Below are 16716 nucleotides of genomic sequence, written 5' to 3' on the forward strand. Positions count from 1 at the left end.
TAATCCAATTATTTATTATCTTTTCTAAGGGGTACCAACAAATGTGTCCAGGCCATTTTAGAATATCTTTGTAGAATAAGCAATAACTCATCTCTGTTCACAGCTTCTTTGCTTTATTCTATGACATACCAAAGGCATGCAAGTATACATGATAAAATAGCTTTTAATTTCATCACTTTTCAGGAGGAATGAAGCATTATTTCAATGAGCTGTAAGGGTACCAACAATTTTGAGCACGTCTGTGTATATATATATATATATTATATATATATATATATATATATATATATATATATATATATATATATATGTATTTTTTTTCTTTGCTTACTTACAAACAAAAACGCATAAACCAAGCAATCACAGGAGAAATGTGGACAATTATTTGAAGCTAGGTTTTATGGGGGAAGGATACCAACTTTGGTGCCAAAAAGCACTGTATTTCCATGATCTCTGGGTTAGAGATCTGTTTGTTCTCCTGACTGCAAAATGGAGACCGGACGAGGTAAGAATTTTTTTTTTTTTTTTTATATATAACATAAGGGAGCTGGTCGGCCTAGATATTTACCCAATCCTGGGCCTCTCATTCTGAGATTGAGTGCAAGGGTTTTGTAAACTACTGTCAACTGGGGGTTAAGCTGAGATCACTAAATTCAATTCACTTTCATCCAACTTTCATCCCAGAACCTCCAACTTTTAAGGCTTGTACTTGAACAAACATTAAGGATTCATAAATTGGACACATGAGCAACTTTGTATTCTAACTGGGCTTCTGCCCTTCATACATACCATCAGAATCTTAAAAATGAAGTAGGAATTTAAAAGGGGAACTTCACAATGGACACAGAGAACCAAATAAACATGTACTAATGGTCCATTGAGGCTTTTTTATCACATCTGGAACAGTAGTTATAACCACATTTTTGTGCAGTTGTGACCCATTTCTATTAGCTACATTAAATAGCGTATTAATTAGTGTAGTACTAGAAATACCTCTTAAGGATATCAGTTGAGTTGTGCCGTCTACTACTGTATAGACGGAGAAATGCAATTTATTTGGTAGCAACCTGGTAGTAATCAACATTTTCGTGTAGGTATAGGGTGACATTTTGTATTTGTATGCACAGACTCCCACAATTTGGAAACGTAAAAAAAACTTGGGACTACCACTGAATGTTGACTATTATTTTATCAGGCTTGTATGTGGCAAAATAAGCCAGAAAATACTTGCATGTTTGCCCCTGAAAGACATTTGGCACGTATATTCTGTTCCTTGCTAAGGCTTTCAGTGTCACAGTGAAAGAGAAAATGCAATTACCCCAGTGCTTTTTTAAACAGATTATTTCACAATTATGACAGAACTGTTAAAAAGGAACACATGGTTTCAATACTTGTTTTTCCCATTTTTTACATAATATCGCGAGGAATGAAGCCTAAGTTATACATTAAGTAGTAGAAGCTTCTGTACTTGTTTTTTAAATTGTAGCTTTTATAACGGTAGGAGAATCCACTGGTGTTTTAGGATATAATGACCAGACCTGCGGTCAATTATGATTACAGCATACTTCTTTACAATTACAATGCTATTTTCAATTACAGTATACATTTTTGCTTTGTAATTGAATTACAATTACACTAAAAAGTAACATAAATAGCTATACACATTAACATGTTTACTTTGTTTATTCTACCCAGCAGTAATCACCGGCACAAATACAGAAACATATTACATAACGTTTTTTCAAATAAATGGGGTCACTAAAAGTGACTGAAAATACGAGAAGAATGTTCCCTCAATGTAAAACACAACATGGAACTGTGAATGATTAAGCTTGAATAGGTGTGTAATTGAACTGTAAATGATCAATTATATGGTTATTACAATTACATATACAATTACACAGGTAACAATTAAATTGTAATTGGAAACAATTACAAATGACACAATTACATTTGTAATTGACACCAGGTCTGATCATTATATAGCATTAAAAATGCATTTCTTTAAGGCCTGCATCTAAATTGTGTCCCCTGAATATTAAGAAGATCGTGGCTTTTTTGGGTATAAATACAGATAGTTTCTTATGCTGATGTTTATAATGTTTTGTTTTTTCATCACGAAGCCCCTAAAAAAATGACTTCAAATCCCATCAATTGCCCCAGTTGTCTGACTTATTCAGTACAGGATTCTGATTGTTTGTTTCAGGAAAGCAACTCAGAAACCACTATTTTCCAGCACTTTAAAAAAACAAAATGTAGCACCCAAAGGCAGGTTAAGACCAGTGTTCAGACAATACAATAATAATTTAAAGTGTGATTATACTCCAGCTCTGCAGCTCTGTAAGTTGGGAGAAAGTGGTATGTTATGTTTGTGTGGCAGTCATGAACTGAGCTGGGGAATCTCCACGGGAGACCTCCGCTCAGTGGAAACAGTCTCCGGTGACTTCCTCCTCTGTGAATATGCACTTTCATCTTCGCTTTGGGCCTGTCCTTTAGCACTGCTTGGTAAGCCATGCCTCGGATATCCTGAAAACTGAATGGATAAAGAAAAGAGATTGAGGTAAAACACACATCCTTCCTGCTACCAAAAAATATAAATGCACATTTTTCCTCTGTAAAGTACGTTAGAGAATGCTGGGTCATATAGTTAAAAGTGTAGAGTACAAACCAAACCAAAAGAGGTTATGATGTGATTGTATAACACACTGGTGAGACTGCGCTTTGAATGCTGTGCTCAGTTCTGGTCACCACATTACCAAAATGACACTGTGGCTCTGGAGAGAGCAACCAGCCTAATCCCAGGGTATACAGGAATGAGCTATGAAGATAGATGGTAATTATTTAGTCTAGAATTAAAGAAGAATTATGGAGGACTTCATTAAACTTATTAAAAATCTTAAAGGAGCTGACAGGTAACCCAAACCACAACTTTAAGCACAGCACATAAACCAGGACCAGATGACAGAGTTTGAAATTAAATACAGACAGACTAAGGAAAAAGGGATGGAGACACTTCCTTACACTGAGAATAATGAGGGTATGGAATGGGTTACCTAGCTACGTTGCTGTTAAAGATTTATTGAAAGCATTAACAACATATTTTTCATAGAACAGTTTAAATAGTCAGTTAATAAGCCATTTTGCTTAAAAATTCCATTCCCGAGAACAGCAATTCAAAAGACCTAAGTGGAGTGGATGGTGCCCCGCCCCCCGTGAGTGTTTACTGATGGGATTGGATCTGTGCAGGAGTTAAGAGCGTTGTGCTAGATTTACAAATACTGTATCGACCGAGCTACAGTGCCTTTTGATGTTTGACAATTGTTTTCTAAAGTAAGACGGAAAGAAAAGTAAAGACAGTATTGTTTGGGATACTCCGGTAACACAACTAATTTGCGTGACCATTTAGAGATGCAGAGGTCGCGCTAGCCTTTAAAAATGTGTATTTGTAAAAAGCTTACCATCTCAAAATCTGTGTTTTCAACCATAACATCTGCATTTTTACATATTGCATCAACATAGTTACATTATTGTGCAGTGCAACTATTTCAGATTAACGAAGTTAACATGCGAAACAGTACACGGTATAACTAATGGTAGTAGAAATAGACATAAAGACAAGCTTACCATAAATCGTTTTCTTTTGAAAATCCCCCGTTCACAATGTAAAAGTCAGTGTTGTAGAACACGTACCAATGTCTCTGCGGGTAGCTGTCAACATCAGAACTATTTACAGTTGTGTTGTTTAAAAGTGCTTTAAATTTTCCTTTTAGCACCCAAATCAAAAAATGACTCGTGCTCTTTCCAAATCAAAGTCTTAATAATTCTCAGGAGCTTCCATTGAAATGGTCATGTTTTAGATGATCATTTGCTGGTCTGCACTCTGTTCTGACAGCTAAAACCCTGTTCTGCTGGTACACAAGATAAATGTATCGTAATTGTAATTGCTGCAAGTTTTGCGAAAGCAGGAAAGATGTCGGAATAGTTCTCAATAAAAACCCTGCAGGCCTCATCCATGGTCTTAAAACTATGATTTTTGAGTATGTGTTTTACACAGGTGACATGCTCTAATACAGATTAGTGAGTCGCTACCAGGGACGTGTGCAGTACTCCGACTGGTTATGAATTTAAACTACTTTTTTTTTTTTTTTGACTTTTAGGATGTGCTGTTGAATGATGTAAAAGTGCAATTTCTACCATGCCACAGCAGGAAAGCACATTTTCTATTTGCATCGAAGTCCAAATGTTGTTTTAATCTTTGAAAATACCATCTTGGGTTTAGTGAAACAATGCGTGGCACATTTTATAAAGAATGTTTGTGCAATAAATTCTAACACTGCTGTTGAACTCACCATGATCATGACACAACACACTTGCAGTTCATGCAGTCCTGTCCACTTTCATCTGGAGGGTTTAACTTTCTCAGTTTGTGCTGCCGGATCTCACGGACTAACGTGTAAAACGCGTCTTCCACTCCCTGTAACAAACACAAATTTAGGACAACGTTTAATGAAATCTCCCAGCAGCCTTTATAAGCAATCAAACCCCGATCTTTTTGCATGTAGATTCTTTTAAAACATTTCCATTGCCATTTTAAGGTGTTTGCAATCATTCCGAGTTGATCTTAAACTTGTTGCTCCCATGTTTCTGTGAATCAGCCTTTACAGTGCCTGGCTTTGAGCTGCAATGAGCTTGTCTGAAGAATCCTAAGTGCCGGGACTGAACAGCCTTATTCCATTCAAATCATGTACATTGATATCAACAGAGAGAGAAGGTGGGGGTGGCAAATTTGAAAGAGTCACGTGATTCGAATGAAAATGAGGAAGCCCAATCACAGAACCACTCAGAATTACTAACATAGTAAGGCAAATGTATATACAAAATGTACCTTTTCAGAGAGTTTTGAAGAATCCTGATAAAGCCCAGGTTACAAACCAGCGCTCCCCTGGCTATATAACTCACTCTCACTATGCAGTTGTTCCCTATCCAGGTGAGCCACTCAGGGACATGATTAAGGTTCATATCTGTTTTTACGTTATTAGTGCATGTGTCATTGTGGAGAGTGAAATAAATTAGAGAAGCAAGAAAAAAAAGGTGACTTCATCTGTGAAGTATTTTATGAGTCAGACTGCAATGCAGAGTAAGAAGCACACAGTGGCTGTTATAGAAATAATGATCATTGCTGATATTGCAATAATACAAACAAGCCAAATGGTTGTTGTTATTGACATGCATTACAATCTAATTTAGTACATGCAGAAACATGTCATCAAGCCAAAGTGACACATTTACTGTACGCTGCACTTTCACAGGCAGTATGATATTTACAAGACATTATAGAGTTCTGCATTTTTTTTCTTTTTTTATGAGGCGCTCATAAATACTGTAATACTGTGTTAATCTTTTAAAGTGTTTACTTTGAGCAGACTTCAGAGTTCTTCACTGCAGCATCATTAAAACTTCACTGTGTAACAGGTTAGACCTCAGAGGCTGGAGTGCTTCATGTGACAGTATTCAATGTATAAGTCTTTTCTGATCAGCTGAAACACTAAAAGGTGAATGATATCAAGCAGCTACTAGGAACCAGACAAGCTTAGATGGGCTGAATGACCGCCTCTTATTTGTACATTTTCCTATGTTTTTATGTTCTTATAATAAAACTAGAAATTTGAGTTTTTGTAAAGAAAAAAAAGGTTAAAAACTATGTGGCAGTGAAAACGTTACATTTTACTGAACATTACTTGTAATGGAACTTTATTGAGAGAATCATAGAATACAGCTTTGTGACGGGGTACACCCCGCCCCTGTATTGATTGTGTTATTTTGTATTATTGTTATTGAAATGTATTTTATTTCAACTGTTGGTTTAGGTTGGCAGGGAAGGGTAATGGCCTCCGCTGCCAAATCAGTTCACGTGTAGAATGTGCCTGAGCACAACTGAATGATTGACAAGCAAATTGAGCTCAGGCACAGCTGCATAAAAGAGGCAGGAACCTCTCCATATATGAATATGGCACTGAAACGGTTAATGTTCACTGGACACCACCTGCAATGGAACTTTGAGAGAATCATAGAATACAGCTGTGTGCTACCTATAAGCCTCTTTGTGAAAACATTTGGACTGTATCATTGATACATAGGTTAAGGCAACGCGGCAGTGAAAGGGTTAATTCTTTAACACTGGTAATGGAACTTCAGTTAGAAAATCAAAGAATACAGCTGTGTACCAAACATTAAGACAATAGCTCAAAGTGTAATGTCTCTATGTAGCTGTAAATTCAAAAGTTACATGACCGTATATTATTCAATGTCATGGTCACCAACACATCAGGCATGCAGGGTTTTGATAGGGGGATTCATAATGTTGTTGAAGCTGACACCCTGGGATCCTTCAAGAAGCTGCTTGATGAGATTCTGGGATCAATAAGCTACTAACAACCAAACGAGCAAGATGGGCTGAATGGCCTACTCTCGTTTGTAAACTTTCTTATGTTCTTATGTTCTTATAATTATCAGTAGAGACTGTGAGTTCTGAGGAAATGAAGACATCCAGCCTCTGTATGCCTGAAGAACCCTCTAGTGGCAAAACAGTGCATCATCAAGTGTCTGTTTACTTTGCATTACATCCTGCACGTACTCTCCAGTTTTCACGATGCTCTGACAAACCGTGAATCACCTTGTATAACCCCCAAAAAACAACCATTCCGGAAATGTTACCCATCATGCACTTTTTTCTCATTAGGTCTCAAATGACCTGATTTCTCATAAGGTCTCAAATGACTCTGAAAGAATAACGTTATAGTAAACAAGCATTTTCATTTTAAAACTAATACCAGATATCATGCTTTAAAATTAAAATACATGTTTGCTAGAACATATCTTTCAAAACTGCACATTTAAGGTAGCGAATTTAAGACCAAGGTAGTGATTTGTTTAATTATTCTGTTAGCTATACTTTAATCCGATTTCACCTGTAAAAAAGTTCTGTCAAAAACAGACAGATGAAAATGAAATGGAATAGGGTTAGGAGTAACAGATGTATTTGTGGGTAACGGATCATACCTGTCTGGTCTTGGCTGATGTCTCAATGTAAGGTATCCCATAACTCCTTGCAAGATCCTGTGCTTGTTGTGTATCCACTGTCCTGGCCGGCAGGTCACATTTGTTTCCTACGAGCACCATGGGGACATCGTCGGAGTCTTTGACTCGTTTTATCTGCTCTCTGTGAAGACATGGGGGGTTAGTGGGCTGTGTTTATGGGATCAAAGCAGGACTTCACTATAAAAAGTCAAAGAGACAACACCATTCTTCAAAGTAACCTTTAAAGAAGTCTTCAGGCAATATGCCACTGCCAGGTCAACAGTAACAACTCTGGTTATAAACAACACAATAACACCAATCAATATTCCTTTCATCCCATAGAAGGGTTGTCAGAAATCTGACAATTCAGATTCCAGGCCATCAGGCAGGATACATGGCAGCACTGAATCAGATGCAAAATGTCGTATTTATAGCAAAAAGGAAGAGTCGTCATTTTATTTCACAAAATTCTAAACATTGGAGGAACAGTAAAAAAAAAAAAAAAAAAAAAGAGCAATCTATATTTATATAACAACTATACAAATAATCTGAAAACAAAATAGTATTTAAAAGTACTTATTCTAGTTTAAATTTGAATTAGGGGGTGCTATAATTATAGCGCCTTATAAAAACAACAAAAAAGGAAAGTGCTGCCATAATTAAAATTCCTAGGGTTAGTCAAGGACCTGCACGACTTCCTGATTTTTGTCCAAGTTAATTTACCGATACCAAGCAGAAACCCCTGTAGCTTACTCTGAAATACATTACTAGGAGGATGTAAAAACCCCTTATAGCAAACATCAATAGATTTGTAGAGATGTGTGTTTTATTAAATGTTGCAGTGTTGCATATTTATTTTTTATCTATAACACTGACAAACATAACTTGGTGCTTCGTAATGCTATTCTTAGTGTTACCACCGACATTAATTTTTTTTGAGTTAATATTTGACCATTAAAAGGCCAACTCAATTGCAGCCAAAGCACGAAGAAAATCAGGGAAATGTAGTTCTAGTGACTTTTTGTGGTCATTAAACTAATTCATTTTCTTATTTCATAAAAATACCGATTTGAAATTGCAGAAACATGAAATAACTAGCATTCTTTTTTAAATGTCAATTTTATATAAATATTTTACAGTAAATCACTTACAAAGAATCCAGTAGAATGACATTTACACTATACATTGTCACAGTAAAATAAAGTGAGCCTAGACACAACAATGCGCTCGCTACATTTTTCAGATACTGCCAAGCCCAGTCTATAGCACTGACAAACATAACTTAAAAAAAAAAAACTTTTGCAGACTTTCTTTTTGCTTGAATTCATGCTGTACTGTACAGGCACACATGTGATCAAAAGCAACACAAGCAACACTCACAGGATACATAGTGAGATCTGACAAGTTTACGTGAGGTGGGAAGCCCTAAGGTGGTACCAGACTGGATTTAGTTGGAGAAGGTACAGTATATGCTGAAATAAAGTTGCTAAAAGTAGCCACTGAGCATCCAGTTGTTTGATTTCTACAACTTGTCATTCAAACTGGAGACTAGTTGCTATTGCTGTTGTGCTTACTGTATTGCCACTGACAGCAAATACTACTCGATTTCTAATTTATTTTACTTTATGCTAAATTTAAATAGATAAACTGAACGTATAGGACAACGAGGAAGCAGACTAAGTCTACATTGACAAACAACACTTAGAGACTAGAACTGAGATTCTCATCAAGCAGAAACACAGGTAAAATACATAAAAGAATACTGTATTTACGTATTTTTCAGCTGACTCATTAGGAACAGAGATTAAACTTAGTTTGAACGGTAACATTCAAGGTTCTTTTACCAGAGATTAGGGACCTGATATTGACCAATTAGGTTAAAGGAAATCTCTGATCCATTTTCTAATACACAGATGTGCCTCTTACAAGCCTTAAAGCGACTCAGAGTTAGTTGGGGGGGGCAAAAACATATTTCTGCCCCCCCGCCTCCCCGTTTTCATTGCGTGGGGGGAGGCGGTCCCGTCACCTATGCTGCAGTGTTTACCCACAATGCTGGTCCAGGAGGGAGCGTGATCCTTAGAAGAATTTATTTTCTCCTGGCGGAAGCTTCTGATTAAATGTTGAGAAATATATTTTCCGGTTGTGATTAGAAATTGATCGAAAATTTTGTGGTGAATGTAGGTGCTTTACTACCATTCACTGCAAATCATTGATGGGTTTTGGAATTCACTTTATGATCCCTGCATTTCTTTATAAAGACATACTCCGGCTAAGGGGATAACAAGGAGGACCACAACAAGAAGAAAAAATCTAAGCTGCCAACAGGGCCTCCTACAGTGTTAAAACACTTGATGAAATGCAATGGGAGTACATCTGGCTATCTGTGTAAGAAATTCTTCTCATCCATCTTGTCCTTGAGGTGTCTCTCCCTCTAAATGAATCAGGATCGATTTCACTGGTACTTCAGAGTAAACTTATCAATTACAGGATAAGCTTTCGTTAACCATGATAAATGCTACAGGATTACATCACTCTTAGCTCAGGGCCCCCACAGGCAATCTTTTCCCCACCTCCCCCACCCCAGTGAAATATACCAGCAGCTGAAACTGACTTTCACTGCATGGTTTAATCGTTTCTATATCTATTTAGATCCACAAGATGTATTACTAAACACAGCTTTAAAATCATTTTACTCTGCTTGGTATTCCGGGTACCCACAGCTGTCATTATCCACGTGCGTTGTAAAAATGAGGCAGCTTTCCAGCCACAAAACCCATATACTTGGTTTCCCCTCAGGTCTCTTCCCTGGCACCAACCTTCACACAGACACAGACCAACCATTGTTACCTGCTTAAATACCTGTCTACTAATTACAGGCAGGTGCACTTACTTACATTAGTGCCAGATGATTCTGACTTAATAAAACATTAAACAATTAACCCTTAATCAAATTAAAACAAAACAATTAAACAATTAACCCTTAATCATGTTAAAACAAAAACAAACATTCCCCAGTGTGCAAATTAGACTAGAAGTTCTTCTCAATGTCTTTAATTTTAGCTCCCTAACCTGTTGAAGTGACACAGCCAATGCGAGCAATCCCCAACTTTTCACAATATTCAACCACAACGTTGTGCCTTTACCATGTGAGCCATTTAAGGACCCCCACACTTTTTCATTAAAAATGATTATTGAAGAGACTCTCTGATTATGACATGATAACGGGTCAGGCTTGTGTCTTGTTAGGTAACTGAAGTATCGTTGGAATAGCGGCTCTGGGTCTGCTTGCAGAGGAACCTTCATTACGGGGGCAGTTCAAGAGAAGCCCTGAATACAGACCTGTACTGATGGATGTCTTCAAAGGATTTGGTGTTGTTAATGGCAAAGACACACAGGAAGCCCTCTCCTGTCCGCATGTACTGGTCCCTCATTGCACTGTACTCCTCTTGACCCGCAGTGTCCAAGATATCTAACAAACACGTCTCTCCATCAATCACTACCTGTTTTCTATAGGAGTCCTGTCGGCAGAGACAAAATTAGGAAGAAGCTTGTTAGACACAAACGACTCTAATGGGGGAATTGCAGATCAGCAGCTTGGAAGATATGACCCTACAGTCTAAAAGTTGGCTATGTGTTTGAGAAATATGCTACATTGTTAGGTTTTTGTTTTTTAAACTGACACACATACTAAACACCTACTAGTGTACTATTAGTATGAACATATTTTGCAATGGTTGCTAATAATCCGATGTACTAAGATTTGTACTTTGTAACTTAAATTATAGTTTGCACCCATGCTAAGTTTTCTAATGTAGCAGAACTAGCAAGAAACACCTGAGGTAGATGTAGAAGCTCTTAAAGTAAACGGTGCTAACAAAATACTTCCAGTAAATCATTTTGCAGGTCTCAGATTTTCCTTTATGAAAAACGCAGACATTATGAGAAAGGTGAATTTGATTTTTTAATTGTAATTTATTTGAAGCTGTTGATGAAGAATATATCAAACACTCCTTGCTACTTCAATGCAACACTTCTGGTTGAAGGAATTAAGTCGACATTGAAAACACATCAGTCATAGAAAAAGCAGTGACTGTTTCTCAAATGCGAGTCAATGCATCTAGCTTCTGGGAGTAAATAAACAGCAAACATTTAGAATGTGTTTTTTTTTCCTAGAGAAATCTCAATTTAAAATAAATTTGCATTCAGGAAAAAAGTTCCTAATTGTTTTTCCAACAAGGACCCAAACCTCCAGAAGCAACTCAGGTGTGTAAGATACATTCCTTCAACAGGAAGTGCAGTACAGAAAAGAGCGGGAGAGTTTTATCGTTTATAAATGCTATGAAAAATATGAAAAAAATACCATTAAAAATCAAATCCACGTTCAACATAATGTGTGCTTCTTTCATGCAAGAAAATGTGAGCTCTAAGAAGTGATAGTAATAGATGTAGAGAAGATGTATTGGATTTTTTTTGGTAGCTCTGTTTAATATAAATTAACCTTCAAACTAACCATCAAAAACATACGTTTCTGCAAACACAGATTTGAAATTAAATGTATTAATTCCAATGAATGTGTCACTCGCTGTAACTTTGGTCTTTCTGATTATTAAAGATGAATTACTACCTTACTACACAGCTATACAGGACAGTCAGAACGAACATGTATAAGAGCCTTTGTATCAAAGTTGTCTCTGTATTTCATTTACCGGTACAATAAACCAGAAGTTTAGGAATATACAGATTCTCAGTTACAAAATTGCATTATCTTAACTATTTCAGGTTAATATTGACAGAAAGACTTCTCCTTTAATTTCCAGGTTATGAATTGAAGGTTTGGGGAATCCTTAAGTGGGAAATATTTTCTGGCATTAGTGTTATTTTATTTGTTCTGAATAGGCTATCTGTTATTAGTTTATTGTTCTGTATGTAAAATAATACAAGAACTCGTGGTTCTGAATAAATATTTTTCATACCAGATCTCATTTTGTAATCTATCTTGCATTCATTCGAATCCAATGACACAATGACGCTTAGTTTCCAAGCAGATGCAAAGCTTAATGTAAGGAAGGTAATTCTCCAAATTCAGATTAGGTATGGTATATTAACATATTTTCTTTTCCATACTTGTTATATTAACAGAATAGATACAGAGAGTGTTGTGGTTATTTCACTCTATGAAAGTTAATGGTGTATCCTCTCCTGTAGTTTAAGTTGAAGTATTGCAGTGCCAGTGACACAGAATGTAAAACATCCTGCCTAATGTAACTTTAGAGCGCAGAGTTTAATAGCAGGACTCTGCTGAGACCGTGTAATGCTGTGCAACAAAAGGACATTGACTACAATGTGCTTGTCATATTGCAATATGAAAGGAAATGCTTTCAGACAATTATTCCCTGGTTGATCTGAGGCTCCATGTTTGCTTCTTGTAGAAACCAGATTCTGGGCAGTACAAAGACAAAATGCTGGTCTTGGAGGAAGCACACTGTCCAGGTCACGAGATTTATTTTATGGTTAGTAAAAAGCAAAACAGAGAAGAAAAAATCTAGCCAGTAAATGCAAAACCCCATTAGTTCTAATGAGTGTTCAAGCAGATGCATGATGACTAGTAAGGGTCTTGAAGAGAACACTTTGAACACTGTGGGCACATCTTGATCGGAGTTAAAAGGATGGCTCGGGCTATTAATGATATGAGGTTGACAGAGGGGGGAGTGAAGTGGTAAGCCCTGCCATTCACACCCTTTTCAAATCATGGGCTTCATTTCTGTGTCAGGTTATAGCAGGAAACAAGACATTGCACAGCAGATTGATCCATTCCAGGTTTTACTGGGAGCTTACAGTGATTATAGCTAACAAAATAAGTCCACAAATCCTGCCTGGCATGCACTTGGTTCACTATCTCAAAACGTGCAGTTTGAAAGAAACACACACTAAACAAGTATTTTAATCTTAAAACATGATATCTGGTACTACACAAGTTTAAAAATGTGTTCAGTATGATTGTCTCCCAAGTCTGTTACTGCTTTACATCCTTGTGGGTCAAAGCAGTGATTAGGGTGTAGGATGAAAATGTATTGGAAAAGTAAAATGTATTGGTTAAAATGATTGAAGAGATAAAGCACGTGCAGAAATGTATGGAATGAAATATGGTAAACAAATAACCATAGTAACCTTGTAGAAGAGATTGATTAATGGGCGGTTGCACTTGAATGCAGGTAAAGGGCTAAATTCTGCTGATAATTGGTGAGAAAGCTACACTCATCTTTTAAAACAGTGACTGAAAACAGTGACATAGCTTTATCAAAAGCTTTATCATGACTGGAACATGCGTCACGAGCCATATGCATCCAGGGATCTTGTGTGGATTGATGACTCAGCTAAGCTCATAATAAGCTTTCACCGCATTGGAAAGGACCGTACAAAGTACTTAAACGAATCGATGCCAACAGCAGAGAAACAGGAGTGAATTATGAACTTCAGAACTTAAGGGAGTCGGAGGCTACTTCATAAATCTTGCATTACAAGCACATGAAGCCCTACAATTCTCTGTGGCCTGAATGTTCTTCGCCAGGCACTCCAGGTTCTGCCCCCTCAGTACCTAGCACCACCATTGCTGTTCCTTCCAGCTCTGTCAGGATCTTACCAACCACGTCCTCAAGCACTGGCACCAGAACCAGCCTGGGTTCTGCTTCCCATGAGGCATGCCATAACTCAACCTCAGGTTGCTCCTGCTAGTGTTCCTACAGACTGTTCTACAGCCACACAGAGGACAACACGGATGCGGTGTACTGTTGCACAGCCTCACTATCTTAAAGACATGTTGCTTTATTAACAGACATTCTCTTCCATATGGACTGCAAAGGGCATGTTTGTTGATTTCTTTGTTTTGTTCTCCATTGCATACCACTTTTCTAGTTAAAATAAATCACTTATTTGCATGATAATTGTAGATAAAGTTCACTAACGGATGTTTTGTTGTTACCTTTAGAAACAAGGATGTTTCTTCCAACAAAGGGGGAAGTATATGTAAGAGTTATTCCTGTTAAAGGTTTTTATAACACCGTGTAACACATTTTTTTTTTTTTTTTGTTCCTGGGTAGTAAGTGTTATTTCCTATCTGCTTATGCCTCAAAAGTATAGAAAATGGCTATTATTCCCCACAAACTTTGCTTTTGTGACCAGGACAGTGATATTTTGAAATTTACCTATTTTCCAGAACATTCCAGATAGATTCAGTGCTGAGTAAACTTGGAGTAACTTCTAGAACTTTCTAGAACTTTCCAGTAATATAAATAGTAGTATAAATACAGGGGCCTTAAGCCCACCAGTTCAGTTTAGTTCCAGCTGCCTAAGTGGATACATATCTGCATTTTTCTGAGATGGCATCAAGAGGCTGCAAGCATCCGGCAGACGCATTTTGAGACTTCAAAATGGTGGCATTCCTGATGGGTCTCCAAGGCGGTTTTACCAAGTTTCCCTGCTATCTTTGCCTTTGGGACAGCAGGGACACCAAGGCGCACTACCACAGGCGGGACTGGCCACAGCGGACCGAGTTCTCTGTGGGGAGGAACAACGTCAAGTGGGAGCCACTGGTGGACCCCCGGAAGGTGCTGATGCCACCACTGCACATTAAATTGGGCCTTATGAAACAATTTGTCAGAGCTCTAGATAAGGAGTCGGCAGCCTTCAAGTACCTTCAAGACTTCTTCCCTAAGCTGTCTGAGGCAAAGGTCAAAGCCGGTGTCTTCATTGGACCACAGATAAAGAAGATCCTGGAGTGCAATGAATTCCCCAAGAAGCTCACTAGTAAGGAGAAAGCGGCTTGGAACAGCTTTGTCGCAGTGGTTTGGGGCTTCCTGGGCAATCACAAGGCCGAAAACTATGTGGAGCTGGTTGAGACTCTGGTGAAGAACTATGGCACAATGGGCTGTAGGATGTCCCTCAAAGTCCATATCCTTGATGCTTATCTTGATAAATTCAAGGAGAACATGGGAGCGTACTCGGAGGAGCAAGGCGAGCGCTTCCACCAGGATATACTGGACTTTGAACGCCGCTACCAAGGACAGTATAACGAGAACATGATGGGAGACATTTGGGGGCTGATTCGTGAAAGTGATTTACAGTATAATCGTAAATCTCAAAAACTACTCACTTCTAAATCTTTTGTAGTCATTTTTGTATTACTTTAGTATAAATACATGTTAATTTGGATTCATATGTTGTTTTTTTGTGACTTTATGTGAACGAAAAGACACAAATTCGCCCGTTTTCTCATTGGAAATAGGTAAATTTCAAAATATCACTGTCCTGGTCACAAAAGCAAAGTTTGTGGGGAATAATAGCCATTTTCTATACTTTTGAGGCATAAGCAATTAGGAAATAACACTTACTACCCAGGAACAAAAATTGTGTTACATAGTGTAATATTTAGCTGGACATTCTGTCCCACTGGAGCTACCGTAGAGAGAGTGGGGAGGAGTGAGTAAAGGGAAAAAGAAAGGAGGGAGAAGGAGAGGGGAGTAGGATTGTGAGATGTATTTAGAGTGACCACTGCTATTTAAATTACTGCAAGTTGTTTTTATTAATAAAACACCGTCTTTGAACCCAATCGAGTCTCCTGATTCTACTACAGGACCGCTATACAAGAAAGAGTCTTACAATAATTTGATTAGTCAAATTCAATTATTGTTTTATATTATTATTTGTCTTTATTATTTCAATCTGTATAATTTATTTACTTCGACCTAAAATCATTTAATTATTATTCATATTTGAAAAGTTGGCATTAATAATGTAGCTTCCTGATGTGATTAATCAATGTACGGTTGCCAACAATATCACTGGGGGGTTTTGTTTGAATAAAATGCAAATCAGAAAGAAAATATGGTTCATATTGGATTAAAAATAATAATAATAATAATAATAATAATAATAATAATAATAATAATAATAATAATAATAATAATAATAATAATAATAAAAAATTATTATTATTATTATTATTATTATTATTAGGCATCGTGCAGGTATCGCAAAGTCCAGAAACAAAACAAAACGTTAAAACGTTTTGCAGCGTATGAAACTGAGCTGATTTTGCCAGTGCTTGAGAATCTATTTACCAGTTTGAAATGATTTCGAAGCAAATAAAAGCATTTTCGTTTCGCCTTTATTGTTAAAGATTTCACACGTGGAAATACTGCCCTACAATTACTGCATGGCAGTACTGTGGTCGTTCCACTGTGTTATTTTGTGAACCATAGTTTTAAAACTGAGAGACAGCAAATGCTTATCATAAAAGTGTACTGGTTCTTAAAATTAAGAGCCATATAAGAACAATAAATACTGTAACTGATTAGAAGGCCTTTTTTGTTCTCCAAGTTGCTGCAGTTACATTGTAGATGCTGTAACGAGTAACTGTAAATGAGATACTGTTTTAGCAGACAGATTTAATTAAGTAAACATTTATTTAAATGTTTTTGGAATTAAACATATAAATGCAAAAACTGGGACTTTTTTTGTGAACGTGCTGTGAAAAATATCCCCCAACGTAGCAACTCCTCCGAATTTAATACCAGCCAACATTTCCCATTTATACGGTATATATTAACTTAAAACAAATCTTTATACTGACACCTCCAGGCA

The 16716-nt window shown here is 37.1% G+C and overlaps 1 protein-coding gene across 3 annotated transcripts in view; it reads right to left on the bottom strand.

The window, feature by feature from the left end:
* Positions 1-1391: 1391 nt before the first annotated feature.
* The window catches only part of LOC117434435 (GTPase HRas), a 40609-nt gene continuing 25284 nt past the window's right edge, over positions 1392-16716 (bottom strand). For 2 of the 3 annotated variants that reach the window (XM_034056980.3, XM_034056979.3), the window contains exons 3-6: positions 10417-10595; positions 7060-7219; positions 4350-4474; positions 1392-2533 (exon numbers count right to left, since the gene is read on the bottom strand). In XM_034056980.3, coding sequence (XP_033912871.1) covers positions 4355-4474; positions 7060-7219; positions 10417-10595 — 459 coding nt within the window. In that variant the 3' untranslated portion in view covers positions 1392-2533; positions 4350-4354. Of the gene's footprint in view, positions 2534-2569; positions 3709-4349; positions 4475-7059; positions 7220-10416; positions 10596-16716 lie in introns of those variants that run through there. The other variant, XM_059002874.1, reaches the window with a different exon arrangement.

This window comes from Acipenser ruthenus, chromosome 28, assembly GCF_902713425.1.
Source record: "Acipenser ruthenus chromosome 28, fAciRut3.2 maternal haplotype, whole genome shotgun sequence".
Taxonomy (NCBI): Eukaryota; Metazoa; Chordata; class Actinopteri; order Acipenseriformes; family Acipenseridae; genus Acipenser; species Acipenser ruthenus.